At 34.6% G+C, this 23,922-nt stretch overlaps 1 protein-coding gene across 4 annotated transcripts; it reads left to right on the forward strand.

The window, feature by feature from the left end:
• Positions 1-576: 576 nt before the first annotated feature.
• Positions 577-18,505, forward strand: ODF2L (outer dense fiber of sperm tails 2 like). 4 transcript variants are annotated; one of them, XM_088060706.1, is made up of 14 exons: positions 577-684; positions 2,596-2,658; positions 2,891-2,962; positions 4,673-4,789; positions 7,553-7,738; positions 9,030-9,139; positions 10,597-10,732; positions 11,267-11,377; positions 12,568-12,672; positions 13,283-13,429; positions 15,342-15,463; positions 15,548-15,710; positions 16,624-16,749; positions 17,392-18,505. In XM_088060706.1, the coding sequence occupies exons 1-14, from the start codon at positions 577-579 to the stop codon at positions 17,518-17,520; spliced, it is 1,695 nt and encodes a 564-aa protein (XP_087916832.1). In that variant the 3' UTR covers positions 17,521-18,505. The 4 variants fall into 4 exon arrangements, with proteins under 4 accessions (XP_087916832.1, XP_087916829.1, XP_087916830.1 ...); XM_088060703.1 differs by lacking the exons at positions 577-684; positions 13,283-13,429 and having other exon boundaries at positions 2,540-2,658; positions 10,543-10,732; positions 15,378-15,463; XM_088060704.1 differs by lacking the exons at positions 577-684; positions 13,283-13,429 and having other exon boundaries at positions 2,540-2,658; positions 15,378-15,463.
• The last annotated feature ends 5,417 nt before the right edge of the window (positions 18,506-23,922 follow it).

The raw sequence follows: 23,922 nt of genomic DNA on the forward strand, positions 1-23,922 counted from the left end.
CGGCGCTGGGGTGACACTGCCCACAGGAAAGGTGCTGGGGGGACACTGCCCACAGGAGCGGCGCTGGGGGGACACTGCCCCACAGGAGCGGCGCTGGGGGGACACTGCCCCACAGGAAAGGTGCTGGGGGGTGACTCGCGGGACACCCCAGGGGCGGGAGCTGCCGGCAGCGGGCGCAGAGGCCTTTGGTGAGGTGAGAGCCCGAGTGTGGGCCCGGGGCGAGGGCTGGCGTTGAGTGACCTGTGCCCCTGGGCCTCCCGCTCTGTGCTGGGGAGTGTGGAAGTGGGAAATAGCAATTGCGAGCTTTACTTTGTCCTTTGAGTGTATTCAGTTTTCTGCTGTGGAAGGATTTGCTTTCTGCGCACTGTATTTGTGAATTCAGTGCTAAGCAATTGCAAGTTGTGAATTCTTGTGGAAGATTTCAGGCACATTAGCTGTGTTACATCTCTGTGACTGGGGTTTGTAGTCCCACTGTAGTGGGAACAACTTGGCATGCCAGTTATGTTCCAGTTACTGATTCACAGAACATCAATATATATTAACATATACTGCCTTGTTATACAGCATTAAATCAAAATGTCATCATCATCACAATCATCCTTGTCTCTACCTGTACATGACTGTACTGCTCCTTCATTGAACTTTGATCTTCAGGAAAAGTTTATTCTTCTTCACACTGTTGAGGCAAGTTCATTCTGTTCCTGTTAGGCTTGATTTTTTAAATTGTATTTGTTTTGTTAACAAGGTTAAAAATATACTTCCTAGTTACAGATATGAAGTAGGTGGTATTTCAAAAAATGGTTAAGTGACGCTGCTGGACATAGCAACAGTATACTGAAACTATGATGGAATTATTATTTGTTCTTTTCTGCTCACATTGATGAACTATGATAAATGAAGCATGATATTTAATCTTCCAAGGTGTTGTTTTCACTGGAGGTAATTAAGTTCACGAACTTGGTTTTAGTTGTATGTCCAGGAAAAAGATACAGAGTTGCACTGTATTACACAAGTTGAGGTTTGCCAGGAAATCTAATCCTGTAATAAAACAAGACACAGACATATATAAAATATATATATAATTAATAAAATATATATATATAATAAAAAAAAATATGTAAGGCATGAACATAGAATCAATGGAAATGTACGTTTCTTACACTAGTCTGAAAGAAATGTTTAGTCATATCATCTTCTTTATTAGACATATTGTGGGAAGATGTTTCTGTTATGTCCAGTGCACTAGGAAAGTTCCCAAAAATTTGGAAGGAGTTTGTTGAACAATGTTGGTTAAAACAGGAGGTGGACCTGAGTGAATTCCTGTATAAGAATGGACATGTGGAACTCACACAGAAACCTGATGGAGTGAAGCATGTAGATTTCTCTTAAAATTAAATGTGATTTGTCATTACTGACTTTTTAAACTCTCTTTCAGAAGCTAACAAAATGTGTGTTTATTTTGAAGTTTATTTTTTAATTTTGCATTTAATCTTCATTTTCAGGTTTTCATAGACATTGCTAGTTGTATTACAAGCATGAGTCATTCTGTTGATCATTCAACAAAAAAAATGTTCATAATGAACAAACTGCGGGGAAGACTATTTCCTGAGAATGGAAAGATAGTATGAGTAATTTAGGTTTCCAGTCACTTCTCAATTCTGGGATGCCTTCTAAGTATTTTTGCTGATAAATCAGTGTCAGGTCACAAAACACCATTCCTGTTTATATATTATTTTTTGCTGACAGCAAATCTGACTTAGTGTAGTCAGGAAAGGTTAGGACTTCTACTGAATACAATTTTATACGTTTGCTGTGCATGCAAAGGTGGAAACCTGGATGCAGAATTGAGGTCCATGAACTGACTTTACAGATAGGCACGGAATCGAGATTACAGAACATTATGAGGAATTACATGCAGGCCAGAATAAGATGAAGGAGTTGTAGTCAAATTTTGATACCAAAGTTTCCAGCTTGAGTTTGTGGGTTTATCTTCTCATTAGTGAAATTAAAATATTTTGGATTTACAGTCTGAAAGCCACACAAATCTCTCTTTTTAAAATAGAAAGTTATGAACACACACGCACGCCATTGTACACTTCAAAATAAAAAGTTTAGTTGACAATATCACGGGCACATAAATTCTACAGAGTTAATTCAAATTGATTTTTGTGATCTTCCAGCTTAATGCTTTCTGGTTCAGTCTTCAAATTCTCCTAACTAGTTGAGGCTCCTGAAAGGCTTTAGCACTTAATAAGAGTCTTTGAAATATTGTGAATTCTACAGATGCTTTTACCCTTTAATTACATGCTTAAATAACACTTATCTATGGCATGTAGAGCCATTCTAGATAAAATGAAGAAATAAATAGGTATATGGAATAACACTGTTTTTTTCTTCAGCTACAAAGTCCATGCACAAAATAAATTGAATCTTTAGGGTTTTAACCACCAAATAAGTAGATTTTGAGAAGGTGAACTTTTCTAGTCATATGTACCAGGATTGAAAATGTAGCAAACTATATGTAACTGATTGAAAACCATTGAAAAATACAAAATCAGTTATAATCAGAAATTTTCAATGTTTCCTGTGTTGCAGTTAAACAGTAAAAACATTGACATTTGGATGCAGGAGCTAAGTGAAAGAGAAATCCAGAATACTGTAAGTAAATTAAAATTTGATTCTCTTTGTTCTGTGCTAAGTATCTGAAATTTGCTAACTTATAGAGTCATACAATTTCCAGTAAGAGTGGAAAAGTGGGAGTATTTGTGATTTACCATCACAATATGGAATCTTAGTTTTACATCTGAAATGCTCATCACTGTGCATTGCTGATGCTTTGTTGTGTACAGACATTAAAATAATTTCTTTGTTGATTTTTTTCTCCATGAAGAATCTCAGGAAAAAAATACTTGAAAGGGAGAAACAGATTAAAGAACTTTCATCCATGCTTCAGTGTGAAAAAGTGAGTGACCAGTTCCATTAGAATGAATATTTTCTTCCAACATTCTAGATTCCTAATTAAAAAATATAAATTTTGGGTAAAAAAATTATTTAAAAGACCTATGAAAAAAGTAAAATCCTGAAAGGTGTTTCCTACAGAATTATCTTAAAACAATTAAAATGGTATTCAAACCAACTAAGGATACAGTTATCTTAACACTAATATCCTAAGGTGGCTTTTGACTTCTCAATTACTGATTTGCAATATTTTGGGGGAAAAGTACTTATAAAGAATAATATGGAGTAAACTAAGCAGGTTCTGTTCACAGTTGGTTTCCTTGGCTCTTTTAGGAAAGGTAGTACAGTCAGCAGAGCTAATTTCATCAAAGGCTGGCAAGTCTGGCAAGAGCTCATTCATTGTTTGCACCTAAAGAAGGGGCTCAGTGCAAGAACAACACAGGAAGGGAAGAATTGTCCTGTATAAGAGGGTACTGTAAAAGTTGGAAAGTTACTTTACTGATAGTCTGGCTATCTGTGTTACAGGCTAAACACCTCTGGTGCACTTTGTGTGTGTGGTTCAGCATTAGTGAGGGACAGCGTGGGCTCAGTTACACCTTTAAGGGGACAGCAGTGTACTTTGGTATTTTTAACTCCTTGCGGGTTTTTAAGAGACATGGTTCTTCCTTAGGAGTTTTTTTATTTTTGCTTAACCAAGTGAACATATCATTTGGCTGCTGGGATAAACTTAACCAGCTGGTCATAATTGCCTATGGGGGCTCTTGTCATGTCTTTATCTTGAAGCGAAGGAGCACATTTTCATGGAAAAATCTTTTTTGCTGGAGAATAGAAACGCTGAACAGAAAAGCCTACAAAAATTCTGAAGACCCCAATGCCAGCAGACCTCAATGTTGATGGGATCTATGTGGCATACCATGCCCCAGCTAGAGACTACCTAATGTTGAACAATTTAGGATGCCTAGCATCTGAAAGGATAAATAATTTTCTATGCTATCCCCTTGCTCCTTCTTAGATTAATTTCAATAAATGGCATTTTCATCAATACTTGACTGAATCTTCCTTTCTTACTGGTATCAATAATGAACACTTCCATTGGTATGTCCTTTTAGTCTCTTTCAGTCTATACTGATAATACGATATTTTCTACATTATTACTTCTTACTTAGAATGAGCCAAAGGAATCAAGTTGAAAGAAATTTCATAGAATCATCTGAGTTCTGGTGACATAAATTTCCTTTTCCCTTATGATTTAGGTATCCCCCAAAATCAGAGTTTGAATTAAATGTATCAATAGTTCTAGTAGGAGATGGTGGTCTTTGGAATTTAATGAAGGTCAGTTCAGGTTTAACTAGTCAGAGCACAGCTGATGAGTGTGGCTGAATGTTAGTCATCCTGCCAGCTGGATGCCTTTGCTTAGCCTTGATTTCTGAGCTCATGCTTCCAGGCCTTATTCCTGCTACTTAAACTCAGATTAAATATGATGCAATAATTATATGTAAATTGTTTCAAGTTGGTGATTTCTGTTAAAATACAGTTAATTAATAAATTAACAATTCTGTTAATACAGTTACTGCTTGTGAATATACTTGTAGAGCATGTTTTATCTTTTCCAGGTTTTGAGGACATTCAGTTAGAAACTACAGCATAGTAGAAAAAATACAGAGAGCATCATACAGAATAGTCCAATAAATTTGTGTTTGTTTATCTTTCTTAGATCAATACACAGAAAGTAGATCACCTGTCAAGATCAGTAAAGGAAGTACAAGCTTACCTGCAGTGTCAGATTGAAAGAAAAGAAGCAGAAAATGATGAATTAAAATTGAAAATACAGGTCAAAATAATTTTACTTGTGTTTCAGTTTATTAAAAAAAAAAAAAAAAGGAAAACATTGCTGTGGTCTGTTTTGAAAATCAAATTATTGGTAAAAGAAAAATCCGAAACAGTTAAAATCATAAGTTTTTATGTTTTGCAAGATCTGCCTGACCACACTTTTATTTGCAAGGTTGTTTGTTTTTTTCTTTTCTTCTTTTCTCCACTTATGCACACTTGTACAGTTCTGGTGAAGCAAAGTGAAACATGCATAGAAGTGTTTGCTCACCCACTTAACCGCACTGTCTAGAGGACAGTCTCCATGTGGTCGAGAGATAAGCAAGTCCGTATGGTGACTTTCTGTTCTAAGAGAGCAGTGACAGCCACACCCTCTTCCCTCTTATTGTCTGTGAGGAATCGATAAGTCTCTTAATACTGACTGAAAATGAAACACTTAAGACTAATGCCTAGTCTCACTTTGTTTAAGGTAGGTTAAATTATTTCTATTTTCTGTTCTAAAAACCACAAGTTAAATTTGGGCATTTGTATCAGTTACTGGCTGTAGAAAAAGACAAGGAGGCGGTCATGTGTGAAAGGCTGGAGCTGTATGTGGCCTCAGAATATGAATATATGAAACTTGTCAAGAACATAAGCATGAATGAGAAAACATTGGCTAAAACCAATGTATTTCTAATTTCCAAACTTTTTTGCTAGCATATATCCCCTGCTAATTGAATAATTTGAGATTGTTACCTAACCTATATCAAGGCTATTTCAAATCACATGTCTGTGTCTGCATAAATGCTTCATGTTTTCTTCTAAATAAAAAGTACTTTCTTGTTCTACCTACTACAATTATAGAATTCCAGCATTTTCATTAGATAAAATAACTTGATATACAACTGTATTGTCATTCAATCTCTATTTAAAAGTTTTATTCACTTTCAAAAATTGCCTAAGCATTTTTCTAGCTTAAATCCTGGAGATGATTTTGCTCATAACTAGATAAAAGCTTGCAAAACCTTAGCATTATCCCTACGAAATTAGTTCTCAATTGGAATTTACCTCAGCCACTAATGCCCAAAGCACTTATTCTTAGTGTGATTCTGACCTCCTGTGGTTATAATAGGGGATAGCAGCTGTTTACTTATACCGACAGATAAAGAAATCCGTACATAGACTGTTTGCTGTGTTTATTGAAGGTGTTTTTCCACCACCTCAACTCACATTTTTGGTTATTAGGTGCCCTGAAAGCATTTATATAGGAAAACGACTTCTTACATATTTAGGTGGTTTTTTGTAATTTCCTTTTTTTTAAAGTAGTACTTTTGCTTTTTGGTGAATCCCAGTACATGAGATCATCTTTCACTTGGAAAACCACATGCATTTGGCTTTGATTGTGTAAAATTTTTGGGGCCATTAGCAGGAGCTGTACTGAGAGATATCCCCTCATGCATCATATGCATATTTTATAACAACTGGCAATAAGTATCTTGAATTAAGCTGGCACATTCACATAGTCAGTAGCTAACTAGTAGGACATAATGTAGTGTCAGCCCTAGGCTAAAAGGAAGGGAACAAATGCATGAATCATTCCTACAATTAGGATATTTGTCACTGAACTGAGAAAGTTGACACTGCTGGCTTACCTGCATTGCTGGAGTTCGGTGGAAGAATAGTGAGAGATATGAACAGCATTTACACTTGTCTTTATGAAAATAATTATCTATTGGTAGCTTGGTCATTTTTGGTGACTAAGTGGATCTGAGATTCTCCTTGAATCAGATTCTGGTACTGCTGTTAATGAATATCATCATGTAGTGTTTTAACATCTGTTGTTGTTTTCCATCCATATTTATGTGGTATATAGATGAAAAATATGACTCATGAAGTTAGAGAGATCAACTTCCTGTGTGGAATGGGATCAGTCTCCATCAGAGTGATGTAATCATGTAGTTAGTCAGAAATAATAACAGCAATTGAAAAGATAATATAATGGCAGTTGTAGAGCCCAGTTCCCATCTTGGCTGCTTTGTACGTTTCATAGTATTATGAAATGAATTAACATGCATTTCTACTTCTTTGTTTATAAAAAATACTTTCTTCACTAAATAAAACTGTGTCATTAATAAAGTGTGCATTTTCCGTATAGAAAAAATTCAGAGATCTTGCAAGAAAATAGTGTATCGTCATAATACATAAACTAAAAAGGCCAGCCTTTCCTAGCTTCCTGACTTTAAAAAAACCCAAATCTAAGATACTAGCTTTCATAATAAAATTTCATATGTAGTCATACAGCCTATCTCGAGACCTAGTAGGTGTGTGTCTAGATTCAGAGCACGTACTCTAATACATCAGTGCATATCACTGGTAGCATCACTAAGGTGATATTCTTTACAGAAATAGTCTGATGAAACCATTTTATTATCCTCCTCATAAATGGGTTTAACATCCATACTATGCCTTCTACATGGAAATTCTGCGTCCATTTCAAAGAGCACACAGACATGGTTAGATTACTGTCTTTCCCCCAACTGCTGCCTGCTCCTGCACCTACTAAGCCTCTTCTTTTCATATTTTTAATGACTTTCTCTCTGTATTTTTTTTGTCTACTGTTGTACTTAGCTAGCTCCTTGTATCAACCACAAGATTTGAGATACCAAGATTATATGGAAACAGATTATAAATGTAACAGAATATAAATGTAGTCTTCCTAATTATTTTCTTAGCGCAAAATTATCTGTAAGGTTTAGAATTTGAAGAGTTGATTTTAATTATGCTGCAGACTCTAGAAAATAAAATAGCAGAGTGGGAACATCAAATCGGTGAATACAAGTACCAGAAGTTAGCCTTAAAGGAAACAACTGAGCAAAGGAAGATTGCTCTGAAAAAAGCAATAAGGTCCCAGAAACAAAGAGCTCAACACTTAGAAGAATCCGTGAAAGATGTAACTGCTAAAATAAGAGACCATGTGAGTGACTATGCTGTGAGCAATGTTGTATTGTATTGTTTGAAACCGAACAACTGAAAGTCTTTCACTTGTGGAAAATAGAAAAATGTATGCTGTGTTTGCCTTTTATTTTGTTGCTGGTTTGTTAAAGAAAATGTTGCTATAGAGGTCATGAAAGCTGTTACAATTAACTGCCTTTGTTTTGTTAAAATTTAGTAATTGTCTTAAGTCATGAGGTTGTACATTTTAAGCTGTAGGAAGTAAGAGGAGTGTCATCAGCTTTTGGTTAAACCTCTCCTGGTCTTCCATCCTGTTAGTCTCTACGGATAGGCACTGACTAACTCAGAAATACAGTGTACTAACTGAGAATCCATGACTAAGATTTGAAGTGTTAGTTTTCTTTATTTATTAATATGTGATGTCTCATGTGGTTATTTAGCTTTCTGTTTCTAAGCTGCTTGCTCTGAGCCTTTCCAAAATCCAAGCATAAAACTTCTTCCTTAATCCAAATTGTTCCTTGGAATCTTGCTTTGCCTGTCAATGGTTTGTAATTGTTCAAAAAGGCCAGTTACATCAGAACTGTGCTTATTGCCCTATTTGGATTTCCTATTAAGAATTATTTTACATACTCTTAGATGTGTTTAATAGTTTTGGATATGTAAGTATTAAAGATATATTTTTCTACTTAGTGTACCAGGAGATGATTAATAATGGTTTTCGTATTCTTGGATCTTTGTGAGAAGACAGTAGTGGATCTTTAACTAAAAGTAGCAGTACAGAGGGACAGCAACCACCTCCTCAACTTCTGATGTTTTGTAATCACACTTGTTTTCCTCCTTATTGAAAACCTGGTGTACTTTCAATATAGCATGTGTTGGTTAGTTATCCATATTCATTTAAAGAATTTTACCTAATGTTTAATTTCTTACCTAGAAATTCTTAAAAATTCTTAAAATATTTTGACACAGTTCTGTTTGGTTATTAATCAATGTAATTTATATGTAGTTCAGATGTATTGAAGACAATTTTCTTGGTTAGAAAAGATTGTCATCTTAAATTTTGAATTCTACAGTTGATATACAGTATCAGTATTTCTTTCTTGAAAGTCTGTACTTGGATTTTTTTAAAATGTGGGTAATTTTGTTGATTTTATTTTGGTATGAGAGAACATTTATATTGATTTTTACAAGTGAGATACAATAAAACCATCTTATATTAAAGAGCTTTTGTGTTTATAAAAAACTGTAGAATTAAATGGCATTATTCAGTGGCATTCTTTTGTTACATAATTAATAATTTCTGCATTCCCTAGGAAGTTAAACTGTGTGAGATACTGTCAGCCTCTGATGTCTGGAAAAACCAGTATGATAGAATAGTTGAAGGAAAGACAATGCTAAAAGTTCAAATAGAAGATCTTGAGAAGTAAGTTGGGCTGTTGGTATTTTTTGTTTATTTATTTCTGTAGTCACAGTGTTGATATTTAGTAATGCAATACTCAGTGTTGACAAAGTAAATGAGTTTATTAATATTTTAAAATTCTGAGCAGAATTTGGAAGTTGGAAATAAGAACAAATTTAAGATTTTTAGCCTCCTCTCTGTTGCATTTCACTTCTTTTAAAGCTTTATTCCCCTTTACCAAAAATAACATATTATTTTTTCCTGCATACTTCTGATCAGCCTGAACTTGCTGGCAGCTCCTATGCAGCTCCACATAACCACTTATTTAATAAGTGATTCAAGAGTTCAAGTATTAACCCTTGTGTTTAGAGAATAGAAAAAGGTTCTTTGTCTTCTAGGTCCTACTTCAGACTAGTGATGGCCAAATTATTTCAGTTCCACTAATGTCTAACCACAGTAGAGGATAGAGAATGGTTCCTCCCAGATGCCAAACAGCTCACTCATGTAAGGAAAAGCAGCACAAAATTACCCAACCTTATTCAAACTACACAGTCAAATCTAAATGTAGATGAAGGATATGCTATTTTTTGGGCGGACAATGAAAAATATCCTTTTACAATTTCTGTTGGTAGAAATATGGACTATAGTTTAAACCAGCAAAAGAAACTGGTAGATTCTAGGTCTGAGAAAATGTTTGTTTCACAAAGAACTTGATTCATGCTGAAGTATTTAACAGTTCACATTAAACTGTCTTGAATATTTTGGTTTTGTCCCAGAAAATCTGGCATTTCTGAAAATACTTGCAGTAGATTTTAATGTTTAACCAGAGTGCAGGTAGATGACATCAGTCCAGAAATTTGTCTAGCCCACTGTCAGTCCAGTGTATATAAGAAGGCATCTAAGAAAGAATAAATACTCATTCTGCTTCAAGCTGGTTTTTGCTGTTTTCATTTCAGCTGAAAATACAACTCTTTGCTTGAAATGTGCCATTCTAACAAGATTTGTTCTACTAAGCAGCGTGTGGTTGACTAAACAGCTAAACTAATTTTGTGAACTGTATTTACCAAGAAAAAAAGCAAAAAATGAGGCATAATTTTCTGCTTTTAATAATGGAAATAACATTACTAAAGTAGCTAAGGGATGTTCTTAGTAGGACATTATGTGATATACCCTATAAATTCAATACAATTACATTTTGAACAGTGTTCATATGCATATTTCTATTGGAAGTATGATTTGGTGTTCTATAATTAAGCTAAGACCCCTTCCTTGGAGTAGAAGCTCTTCTCTTTCAAAGAGTTTGTTTCAGAATATAAGTAGGTAATCCTTTCTTTGGATATGTATATGCATTCCCCCTTATATATATATATATATATATATATATACAATGAAGGAGAACATGTTATGGTTCGATTTCGTTTTCATAGTGAGAGTTTTGGAAGCATTATGTATTATAGAGAGCTTCTTACCTGTCTAACAAGTCAGATCAGAGGCCTGATGGAAGACATGGAAAAAAGGGAGGAATGGAGAAGAAACTCAGAAGAGGAAATTCTTGGAAAGCTAATTTCTGTTACCTCTGAAAATGAAAAGATTTACCTTGAAAACAGAAAATTAAAGGTGAGATGAGAAATCATTGTTGAATGGCTCTACATTTCTCATACATTAATGAAGTAACCACGTTAATTCTCTTCGGACCTTCTGTCTAGAGAATCCAGACCTGCAGAATAAAGTTTGCCATCCATTTATAATAGTAAGAACAAATGAGATACTGAAAATTTTCCAGTAGAAATTTATGGCAAAGCTAGGAACAGGGTTATCTTGTGATATATTTGCTTAATCAGGATACTGTTTATTTTACTGTTAATAGATGTACAATTGCTTAAGCAGAAACTGTTCTTTCAAATTAAAGAACTGAGTTTACCTCAGTTATTAATTTCAATTTTGAAAGAGTTTACAGGTTTTGTATTGTATGTATTATCCGATATAAGTGTTCTCATGAGCTGACAAATGAATTATAGACTGTTTTGTTTGACAGGAAAAATATGTCTGTCTTCCTAGTGCCAGTAAGTCACTTCCTGGTAATATCATACTGTAGAATGTGTTATTTTAGTAACACTCTTAAAATTTTTATATTTTCTATTTTTGGTCCAGGCTTCCCTTGCTATGTTGGAGAAAAGCACAGTGTCTGTTGAATATGAGTTGCTACATCTGCAAGAAAAAGCAAAGCTGCAGGAAAACCTTGTAGAACAGCGCAAAAATGAGGTGACTTAACATGTTTCAAATCAAGTATGTTTTTTTAATTTCTAAGCCATTTTGAGGAAATGATAAAGGTTTTGTTTGTAATAACCCATTTTGTTGGCATGGGGATTGTAATATTTTTGTAATATTGAGTATGAAAGAAGGAAGTGCTATTAGAGACCATATCAAAGAATAGTCTCCACACTGTTACAAGTAAATGTTGTCTATACTGAATTGTGTGGAGCCCGCTAGAAGCTCATTGAAGCCAACAATTGCAAACTTGCTTTGACAAGATTTGCTTCCTAAAAAGCAGATTAGTGACCCCAATAAACTAGATATTTTAAAAATTGGAGTCTTATGTCTTCAGTGGATATACCAATGATATTTTACCTCTACTTGGCCATATTTTATCTTCATATTCATAAGAGCATATCAGTATTCAAGTAAGTCCAAGAAATTCAAGTTCATTCAAGAAATATGTATTAGGGTTAGGGTTATGACTGTAGGGTTATATGAGTTCTTATATTTCAGTAGGTAAATCCATGTAGAAATACCAGTGAAACAAATAAACCAAACTTAAAATGGGTTTTTTATCAATTTGTTTTTTGTATTTGGCTTTATTCACACAGAAATTTTAGAACATTGATTCAAATATGTATCTATATCTGCTACAGTATAGACACAATTTCTTCACTTATTTCTTTTTTAAATCGTTGACAAGAGAAAAGAAAGACATGATACAAAATCTAGTGTAGAGCCAGAGCCTTGTCTTTGGAATGCATCATCACAACTAAAGTTACTGCCAGCTTTAAGATGGCAGATGTAGTTCCAGGTAACATCCAGCCTTAAGCAGTGAGTGGAGTGAAATTCCCTAGCTCAGGGCTGTAGTGACTCCAGATGGGAAGTGTCAGTGATAGCTGTTATGTGGGGAGAGAGACGTGAGTGATGCTGGCTGCTTCTACAGCACAGCTGTAGCTCATTCTCCATTTTTGATAACATACTGCTGATATGACAGTGCTCTTTACCTGGTAACCCTATTATACTTGCGGTGAAACGTAGGATAATTAAAATAAATAACTTCAAATAATGACAAACTTTAAGATACCATTTAGAAGTCAAAGGTTTTCCTTTATGTTTCATACTAATGATTCTATCTTTTCTATATTTAAATGAAGGACCTTGCAAATATATGTGAAAAATATATGTTGTCCTAGGTACAAAAAAGACAAATTGCAGTAGAAGAATTGAAATCCAGATATGAAGCAGTCTTAAATGAAAACAAAAAAATAACAGAAAACAAATGCTTAGAATTAGATAAGGTAAGTTTTGCAGTAATGAAGAATGTTTGCAAACAATTCTGAAGGATACAGATCTTTTCTACATTTTCGTGGTCTTATTAGAAGTCACAAGGTACTGTCTCTTGGTTTTAAATTTCTGAGAGTTTTACTAACTGCTATCTAAAATGGGTGTTTATGGATACTACACAATTGCAAACAAGTGAGCAGTGATTCCTAGTGCGATGATTAAGCAGTTTGGCTACTGTTTTAGAATTCCAGAATTCTTTTATCACTTTCAAAAATGTGATTTTATTGTTGATGATTTTGCAACTATGTTTTTGACAGAACAGCTGTGAAAGTTGTATATGGAAGCAAACCTACTGGAGGTGCTTTTTTTTAACTAACAGTTAAAATGGAGACTCCATACAAATATGTGTTAAAAATTTTTCAGCAGATGGAGCTGAACACTGGAAGCAGCACATCCTTAAGCATCAGAAAAGAACTTGTATCTTTGTCAATATTTTATCAAATAGGGGATATGCAACTTGTGTAGAATTTTAGCTTTATTACCTACATGAAAATCCATTAAGTATTACAACAATTAATTTATGGTTTTACACTTACATTTTTCTCCTGTGATGCTACTATGCAGGTGAGGGACAAAACAGAGGCTGAGTTAAAGGAGTTAGAACATGTTTATGACTTGCTGAAAGCAGCTGAGGAAAACCAGCAAAAGCTTCTGTCCTGGGAAAGGATCCGTGCACAGAAATGCAAAACCCTTAGGGAGCTGGAGCTTCAGGTGGTTAGAACGTGCTGATTTCTAAAGATAAATGAGAAATTATGTGGAAAAAAGTCTCTGGGACATTTTTTACTATTGGCATGTGTGACAGTGATGAAGTTTCCTGTGTTATTTTCTTCATAAATCAAAAGCTTCTGTGGAAATAGCACAATGCAAATACAACTGTTGCCAAATGTTTTTATGTGAATTCATTATGTGGCAAGATTTGTTACTTTTCGAGTGAGTATATTCTTGATCTTTATATACTTATATACTTAGGTCCTGAGATGTGCTGCAGAATTCTTCCCTGGAAATAAATACTAGTTTAGATATTGTTTGTATCTAGTAGAATAATTTAATTCTACATTAGTTTTGGTTTTAATGGCTAATTTATAAACCATACTGTATTTATTCAGATAAAGTATATTCTTGATGATAGGTAACATTTTAATTATTGCAGTTTTTAACTGTATTTAACACTAATGCTTATATATTCTATAAATCCTGAAAATTAATTTTCCTTGACTCTTTTTTTCTCTTACATCAGTTTCAAAGGGTAGATTTGGTAGATTTTTAGTTTTCTGTTGTTGTTTTTCATCTTTTTTTAATGTGCTTTTGAGTTAGAAGAGCACAAATTACAAAGGTTTTTAAGTCAGAAGTGTGGGAAAGGGCCTTAATCATCTTGCTGTGTCTGTGGGAAAACTACAGCTGAAGCACAGTGAGTCTCTGTGGTCCTACAGACGTTGGTCTTGACTTTTTATTCTTCCAGGAATGTTCATATACTCATAAATCCATCATTGTTTGGCAAAGTACTTAAGCAATAATTAATTTTGAGGTGTAAAATTTATGTATCATTTAAAATTGTGTATGTAATATATAATTTTAATCTAACTGCTTGTTCTCCTGAAAAAGTGCAAAGGAACCTCTTAAGTACAGCAAAGTAATTGGGAATATAATCACTAACCTGGTGGAACAGTAGTTAAATTTCAGCATTAATTCTTGGCAATGTCCTTAACCCTTGACTCTATCACCAGAATTTAGGAAAATTCATTTTGGAGAACCTCTCCTGGGTTCAGCTGGACTAATTTCTGCTACTACCACTCTGTTACCTGAACAGCCTGCTATTCTAATAAGCACAATCAGGCAGATTAGCTCAAACTGCTAAATAGGACTGGTTGAGGTAGTCCAATGAATGGTCACCCCTTTAAATGATGGCACCCACAGGCTGTTGTTGTGTCTGTTTATGGCTAACATGCTGTTGATGGATGGTAGAAGGAGCAATAATCTCATTTCTACTGAGATTTGAAAAAAAAACGTGTAAAAGTTTAGCACTCTGGATGCTGGGCACAAGACTCTCTTCTTCCTTCCTTCAACTTCTGTTGCTGATATATCACTTTTCATGGACTTGATTGTCTTTTTTGATATTCACTTCTTTCTGGAATTCTTTGCCAATGCTGCACTGTTCTTCTGTGATAACCATATGTATATGCAGTGTTATTTTTATGCTTCTTGTGACTGTAGTGTGAGGGAGCCTTTTTTGCTGGTCAGGTAGACCTGACCAATTCCTAATACACAAGGTTGCATGAGCAGCACATGGAGTTTTTCAGGCCTTTGTTACATAGCAGGTTTTCAGCCTTGAAGTGCTCACACAAAATTTATGTCTTCTACTCTGGCTGTGTTATATTAATTTAAGAGAATTATACAAGGTACAATAATACAAGGGAATATTTACTTGAAATATAATATAATATAATATAATATAATATAATATAATATAATATAATATAATATAATATAATATAATATAATATAATATAATATAATATAATATGTTTATCTGAATAAGCATAGCATTTATCTGAAATTACAGTCATATTATTTGATTGATTTTAATAGACAGGCTTACTTTAGTCTAATAAGATCCTGTATACAGGTCTCTTCAGTTAGAAACAAATTGTCATTTTCTCAGGATAACCATAGTGTAATTTCTATGGGCAATCTTTGCTTAGAAGAGGAGATCTGTAACATTCAGAAGATATATGAAGATCTTCAAAGGTAACTTGAAAAATCTGATGGAAATTAATTCCTACACTTTTCTGCTATAGTAAATTACAATGCATTAATCTGTTTTGGTTAAAGGCAATTAGGTGAGGTGGAATATCAGAGTGAAGAACTTGCTTATCAGCTCAGAAAAGAAGATGAGAATCTTCAGAGCAGTAAATTGCAGCTTGAAGAGAAAATTGCAGAATATAATGCATTAACCAGACAGCTTGAATCTGCTTTGGAAGAAGGGAGAAAAATGGTATTGGTGATTTAATCCATCTCTCAATCTTGTTTGCTACTTTCTATTTAAAAATAGCATTAAAAATGAGCTTGAGAAAAAATCATGGGACAAGACTATTTTGCATGCAGGGAGAAATACTAAAAAGTTACTGTGAATTTCTGCATGTTTTAAATATGGATAGAACTATTCAATTTCCTTGTTAAGTTTGGATCCTATGGAAATAAACAAGTTTCAGTTGACCAGTGTTTTATTATATTTTTTTTCTTGACAAAATGAAATTCTTTAACCACCTTATATTAAACCCCACACATATGGCTAAAAGTTTCTGTATAAAAGCTTAATCTTACCTTTTATTTTCTTTGTTATAGAAGCCCACAAGAACTTAGGTGTTGAAAACCTTCTCTTTTAGAGGAAGAAATTGCATTCTTTCTACATTAAGCCAAATGTTTTCATTTGTAGAAATTATGCAAACAGTAAATGAAATTCAAGAGGAAATGTAGGAATTTAGATTGTAGTGAATTATATTAGTTTAATCAGAAAAAACATATGAAATTGTAATTTCACATTAATAAAGTAGAAATAACCATCTGATTTTTTCAATACTGCCTGAGGATATTTCTTTAGTTTTGAAAAAACTAGAATTTTGGCTTAACTTGGTAATAAGGTAAGAAGTATTCCACTCTCGGTAATATTACATTTTGTTCCGGATTAAAACAGCTTTCAAATTTAACCAGAATATTTCTCCATTTTTTTTTTAATTCCTGGGCATGGGAAATAAGTATTAAATGAAAGAATAGGAAATAAAGCTATTAATGCTAAGAGGTAAAAAAATAATTTGATTTGGGCTTTAAGAGTAAATATATATGTAATATATCTATCTCATTTATAAATTTATTTTATGTATATTCTTTCTCTTTCATTGCTTTTATAGGTAGCTGAAGAACAGGAAAAAATGTCATACAAGGAAAAAGCCTTTCAGACAAAACTGCTACTTCTTGAAGCTGAAGTGAAAAAGAGGCAAGAAGAAAAAAATCAACTCCTCTGCTTATTTCACCATGTGAGTAAATAATGCTGTTTGTGATTTAAGAAATCACTCACCATGTCACCATTTACAAAAAGAAGTTCCTTTTACTGAAAACACACTAATGCAGTTGATACATACCTTTCAGAAAAGTAAATTAATTCAGCTTGACAATATATTTGTACATTGACATTTCCCATCAACCTACCAGATATCCAGTCCAAATAAATCACTTGAATAATATTGAGTTTACAACCCTTACTCAGTCCAGTTTTCCCAGCAATACAAAAATAAAAGAATATGTATGAAGTTGTAATTTCCCTCACATTGTTTAGTAAACATATCTAGATTTGATTAGATACATAACAATTCCATAATGATGTCATGATACCTTCTGTTTTTCTTGAGTTAATGACAATAATCTGGATTATAATTATTATAAATTATTATAGGCCTTTTTTTTAAGTCTATGTCAACATGTTCTGTTCAGTTCTGACAACATAAACAAAAGCTTCAATCTTTTGAGGCCTTTTTTAGCACTTTCGCTTCTGTGGAGCCTCTGAAAACTTTTACAAGTAAATAAAGCTATAAAAAATAGGTACCTGTTGTCTTAGATTATTATTTTGATTGATTTATATATTATTTCTTAGTTTCTATGCATTTTTCTTTTTTCATTAGAATGAAAAGCACCATGAAGTCCGTTTGAAAGAGCTGGAGAACAGCCTACAGAAGTCAGAGAACGAGAACCAGAGCATCCAGAATTATGTGCAGTTTTTGAAAGATGCATATGTAACAATGTTTGGCTGAATTCTTTAATCTATTTTATGGTGAAGAAATCTGTCAAGGTTGGGCTCCCAGTCTTGTTGGAGGTAAAGCCATTGAGACCTTACACTATTTTGCCAGTTTGAGTTCTATAATGTTAGTTCTTCCTTAGGCAAACATCTGTTGTGGCAGGAGAAACAGCCATTACTATATATCCTAGTGGCTGGTCACACATGGGGAATGGAGCTGTTATTCCTGGTATAAACCATTGTGTTATCCATGGCAGAGAAGTGCAAAGGCCAAGTGCATGGCAGCAGCAGCAGGTGTGGATGTGTGGTATGCACACAAAATTGGTCTGTGAATGTCCTGGGCTGTAAAATCTTACATGAGTCCTTTTAGTCCATGGTAAATGCAGGTCATCACAGATTATCTTTCAATTCAATGATATCTAACCTATTAAAACAGGCAAAAATGGAGATCATTAGGTTCTTCCCTTTCCCCCCATGCAGTTTAGCACCAATATAGCCCACACTGCTGCACTGCATGGGAGAGTTGCCACCACAGGGCTGTCCCATCCAGCCATTTTCCTCTACATCTCATTATACTCAGGAATATACCATGGTAATATTTATAAGTAGGAAAACTTGTCAGATACAGGTATAGTTTAAGCTCTGAATGTTCTTATATATCCTGATGACACAGCTCCAGTAAGATTTTTAAGTATTTGTTGGAATTCAAGACTTGCTGTTCAGTAACACTGACTTGTGCTTCAGTTAAAACACATGTAAATATTCAGCTGATACAAAACTAATACAAAAACAAATTCTGGATTTAGTTTCAGTTCTATATTCTAATTAGTTTTGTAGATATATGCTGTGATATGTTTTTTAAAAATAGTACATTCAGTTAAATATATGTGATTTACATTGTGTACTTAAATAATATGTATTTTTTGACCAGAAATGTAAGTTTGCTCATGCATAGACAATACCCATTCTAATTAATTGTTAGTTATTGGTAATGTGTTGAATATGGACTTTTTTTTTTGCAAATGCTTATCCATCTTAGCAAATACTGATGTGTACTAATGATCTGCTTCTGTGTACTTTTAAAAAATAAAATTGTCATTTATTCCATATGACACGTTAGTAGGAAATATTTATTTTATATTTGAGGGGTTTGCATTACACACACACAAATATTTGGATTCATTTAGTTCTGATTGTGCTACTTATAAAATATCAAAACCTTTTTAAATGTCATCATGTATGAAGGAAAGAGTTCAGAAATAAATTGTTCAATCCAGTGCATGAGTGGTTTTCCAAAGCTCATACTGAAAAACGGTACACTTTTCACTGGTACATGATACAAAGATGTGCAGTAACTTGATTCCAGCCTATATTTTACTGTCCAGGAAATTAGATTTTCGTTTTTCCTTTTTAGTTTTTTTGGTTTCTTTTTTATGATTCTCCATTACCTTTTTGTTTGTTTGGGGTTATTTTTGCACGGTAGAAATAGAGCTGATAGTCATAAGAATCATTTGTTTTTCCTCAGCTCCTTTTTGAACTGGTGTTAACTTATCATGTTTTTGCATCTTAAAAATTAATTTAGGAAAAGTTATTGTGGATTATTTCTTTCTAGTAAAGAAAATAATGAAACTTTGTTTAACTACTGAAGGATCTGGCATTTACTTGAGATTGCTGCTTGTATTTTTAGTAACTGTGTAATGTATAGCTAAATTAGTTCTTGCCTTCTTCATTTTGCAGTATAGAAATCTGTGTGCTGTGCCACAAAATTCTTGGATACAGCTGTACTTATTTGACTGCATTTTGGGATTCTACTATTTTTCTTTAAAGCAATTTATTTTTACTGTCTGCATCACATAGCAAAGTGACACAGTTTTATCATGAGAAATAGACTAATTATTCTTTTAAGGGTGCTGTCATATCTAGACAATTTCAGAAGCCTTTGGTATGGATGGTGTTGCCAGCATCTCACTTCTCAGCCTTTTTCCCAATGTGATTTTAATTTGTCGTTTCTCCCCCAAAAATGCTGAATATGCTGTTGCAGTTTTCAAATACAGTCAGATGAAACATCTTACTGCTGTAAGTATGGACAGAAAAAGGATGAAACCCAGAGTTCCTGGTCCATACTGTGCTTGCTTTTGTGATTATAATTTTAGTCAGATACTGTTCTTTCACTGGGTCCTTAGCAAGGAGGAATATTTCTCTTTGCTGTGCAGAAAGTCCTTGGCCAGAAAAGCAGTAATACCCAGAGATTCTGTATAAAAGTTTGACCATGCTTTCAGTGATGAGCTCTTCCAGTAGGAAGAGATGCTAGCTGGTTAAGAACAGAGCAGAGAAAGAAAAAAATGATTAAACCACTATATTCTATATCCCAGTTTATTTAGATTTCCTGGTAAGAAGCTATTTTTACTGTAGGCTTACTAAGGTACACAGTCAAATGTACATTGTGTGTTGTAGAATTTTTTGATTTTGAAAGGATTTTGTAGTAATTTTTCACAGAAGCTGGCTCAGTATGATCCAAGGTATGTAAGAGAACCCATGGCTGAACTGATGCCAAGGGTAATTCTTGTAAATCAAAGCAAAGCCACCAGCAGTGTTATAATATCTCCCCTTTATCTGTATATTGCTTTATTTTCTACCCATGTTAATTAATTAGGATTTGGTTTGGTTTTGGTTTGTGTTTGGTTTTTTGGGGGTTTTTTCCCTGTGGAGTTTTCCAGGAATTACTTACGTGTGATTGCTGTGGATCTGCTTTATAATCAGCTTGTTCAGTCATTGATAGCTGGGTGAAGAGACACTCTGCCAGTATGATATGTACGATTTAAAGGGATACTTCCTCGTGGCTGGTCTGCACACACAGAACGTCGCCAGGAGTTAAGGAGCTGTTAGGGTGAGTGTGCTCAAACCCCATCATGAGCAATGTGCTGCTGCTGGCCAGGTAGGCATCAGCAGGATGGGCAGAAAGAGTTGGGCTCTGGGAAACAAACCCACTGGTGCTTGTAGCTTTCAAAACCACATTTTAAAATGTGGTTCAGAGATGACACCACATTTAAATCTCTAGGGTACCCCTTTGTCAGTGTGGGATACACTTCTGCACACATTTCATAGTGGGACAGGATTTCAGAGTTATAATAAATGAAGTGATTTGAGGTTGTGACAAATTCTTTCTTTCCAGCCAGTACATTTCCATATTGAATTATAATTTCATGGCTGTAATTAGGTTAAATTGTAAGCATTTAGAGTCCTGAAACTGGCAGATCTTAAAGAGCTGACCTGGTTTCCCTACTCCCTACTGCAATCTTATATGCTTTCGAGTTACTAATGTGTGGGAACACAGAAAGTAAACCAAAGAGCATAAGTCTTAGGGCTACTTGGAGTCCTATCCCTTTAATCCTGTCTGCCAAGTATTTTATTAGTGGCTTAAGTTTGAAAAAAGATCTTTTTCTGTTTCCTTCCTGTTTATGTCAAAAAAGCTGATATAAATTCTCGTGTAAGATGAAGTCTTTCCACCATGAGCAGAGATACTCAATTATTTTGTACCAGACACATGCCTCTCTAAGGGATATCTTTATAGAAGATCCACAGCGATCACTGAGCTCCGTATGGATGAGTCCTCAGTGGGATGTGATAGGTTACTAGCCCAGCAATCCTTTTGAGAAGTTCTTTTGTCTGTTTAATAGTGAACTAAATCAATATTTGGGTATCTGGGAAAATTTGGGGAGGGACAGCAGCTCAAAATATCTTCTGCTAGGAACATGTCCTGTATTCTGACTCAGATAACAGCCATATTAGACTTTTTGTGACAAAATTCCTTTGTTGGTGGTCTTCCTACAGGAGAAGTGACCTGGTTTCCTCCACTGATGAGCTGGTTAGCAGTGTAACATCTGTATGCAGCCCTTTCTGCTCTGGGGGGCCTAAAGCTGGCCAGCACAAACAGGGATCAAAGAATGTCTGCATAGGAAAGGGTTGTGCAGCATGTGAAGTAGACACGATGATTTCATACAGATTTTTTTTTCTTTCTTTCTCTTCAGTGCAAGTTTCCTGTGGATCACTTTAAAGCTGACGTAGCTCAAACATGTATCTTAAGGCCAGAAAATTGAGAGCATTCTGTTGATGTCCACCAACTGGGAATTTAAGCAGTCAAAAACATGAAATTATTGCAGTCACACAGGTCGTGCATTTGGGTTCAGAATATTTTCCTGTCTACTTCTGGCTGAACACCAATCATACAGCAGCTGTCACTCAGTAGTAAAGCCTCCAAAAGTTGAACGTGGCATGTTTTATATTGTCATCCATATCTATCTGCACCATTCACTCAGGATTTTTGACATAATGCTGTTGCTTTCAACCTTTGAATAAGGCTGTTACAGCTACTAAAGAGTCCAAAGGCAAATCATCCTAGTGATAAGTAAGTCATCCCCCCTCAGAGAAATCTAGTGCCTTTAAAAAGCTGGGTTTATTTGGAACATTAATATAGTTTCCAGGAAGTAAATTACTTTTTTCTTTGAGTGTTTGACAGGTCAGATCAAATACCTGATTATCATATTGTAAAGCTTTCTTGGCACATTAATCTACTTCATTTGAAAGCAATAGGGGAAAAGATCCTATTATGTGTAGAGACTGCTGCACTCCTGCCTCACTCTTGCAGCAGAATAAACATAGCATTTTGTTGGCTGTAAAACCGTACCTTCCAATTTATCGACAACATAAATATTTCATGTGCCACTCTGCCTTTCAGTAGTGCTACTAAAAATTGAAACCAGGTCTTACGGGTTAAGTTTTGTGTGCTTTTCATCCAGTTCATTCTTTCAAACAGACCTTTGATAACATCTAATTTCTAGAGCAGCTGTTAAACATCCAACAACCATCTCCCAATCTCCCATCAACGTTTCAGGCATGTGGAGCCCTTGTTCATTATCATCATGACCACATTCCTATTCTTAGCAAAGCTTCTCCTTTGCAGAGCAGCAACCTACTCTGCTGTGGCAACAGTCCACTTACTAATTTACAGCTCCACCCACTAAATGCCACTGTGAATTATAAACTACTGAAGTAAACCATGTATTTTTAACAGCCTCAATTTTACCATCATGGCTGTTTATAAAAGTCAAAGATGTTTTTGAAGTGCAAAAATGCTAAGTTGGCATTTCAGGTTGCTCTCAGGACATTTGCTGTTCCTCTACAGCAAGGTTTCCCCTTCTTCTCTCTCCTTGAGAAAAACAGTATATTAATATGCTGCAAAGCACAAACTGGTTTGTATCAACATTTCACTCTCCTTCTAGAGGAAAAAATCTGGAGAAATCTGAAGAGCAAAATTTAGGATCTTTCAAGAATTTGTGCAAATCCTTTGCAAGAGTGAAAAAAAATCTCCAGTTTCTTTCCATTTCAAATTAATTTCCCTATTTTATTAAGTCTTGTTTTATTAAGATTGTGGTTCAGGAGAAATTTCTCATGGGTATTTAAGAATAGACAAATATGGAGTTCAAGTTCTGTGAGTGTTCAAATATTGTTCTGACATTTACTGTTGTCATTCCAATCCTTAGTAACTAAATGCAGTTACAGTCAAGCACCAACATATTATGAAGCATGTGTGATTCAGGAATAGACATTTATATCTTTCTTTGCATACTTGTATTTCATGGGAGATTTCCCCAGACAAGCATTCAGAGGTGGCAGCCCTGTGAATTTCTCTTTCAGTGTGCACATATAATCATGGAGGGGAAATCTTGTCTTCTAGTGACATGTTTCTAATTGACCCATCATTCCAAGATCTAAACCAAAAAGAAGCTCAACAGAATGAAATAAATCCCTGCAACAGAAACAAAAACTCCATATGGCTGTGTAGTGCAAGATATTATTTGAATCCTCCTAGGCACTATTTGTTGATAGCATTCTTGGCATGGTTCCACTCATGACCTTGGTGTGTTTAAGCACTACTCCCATGTGCTAGGGATACTGGGGGCAGTGGTACCAACTGCAGGTCCTAATTTTCATAAATACTGCTTGCTAGATTTTAGCTCTTCTGAGTTCAATTAACCCAAGTTAATGTCTGGAAAAAGGGCAAATTTTATAAAATAAGCCTCCTTTCTTTCTAGCAGTATAAGAATTTCTCAGTTTTTAGCATTATAGCTGGCTTTAAATGGTGAACAAAAAATCTTTAATTTCTCTTTGTCTTGTCACTGAATTTAATGAACTACAATTTCGTGTTAAAATAGGAATCTTTTGGCAAACTCATATTACTTGGTCTAATTACTCCCCACAGTTTTTAAAGGACATGTTGAACGATATGGTGATATCATTGTGCTTTCCCTAAACAACATGGAAACCCTTGAAGTGGCTTCCTTCCTTCTAAAGTTTTTCCAGGCAGAAAAAAATAGATTTAAATAATTTTCTAAAACCTATTTTGGAAGATCAGAGTACA

This window comes from Pseudopodoces humilis, chromosome 10 (genome assembly GCF_049639895.1).
Source record: "Pseudopodoces humilis isolate 2021_Gansu_Grassland_sample_001 chromosome 10, ASM4963989v1, whole genome shotgun sequence".
In the NCBI taxonomy this organism is placed as follows: domain Eukaryota; kingdom Metazoa; phylum Chordata; class Aves; order Passeriformes; family Paridae; genus Pseudopodoces; species Pseudopodoces humilis.

Excerpts from the sequence above, each read along its gene's own strand:
- ODF2L (XM_088060706.1), top strand. The coding sequence starts at position 577 with ATGTCATCATCATCACAATCATCCTTGTCTCTACCTGTACATGACTGT. Across the intron at positions 685-2,595 it reads TTCTTCTTCACACTGTTGAG|TTAAACAGTAAAAACATTGA; the intron begins GCAAGTTCATTC and ends CCTGTGTTGCAG. Across the intron at positions 16,750-17,391 it reads TCCTCTGCTTATTTCACCAT|AATGAAAAGCACCATGAAGT; the intron begins GTGAGTAAATAA and ends TTTTTTCATTAG.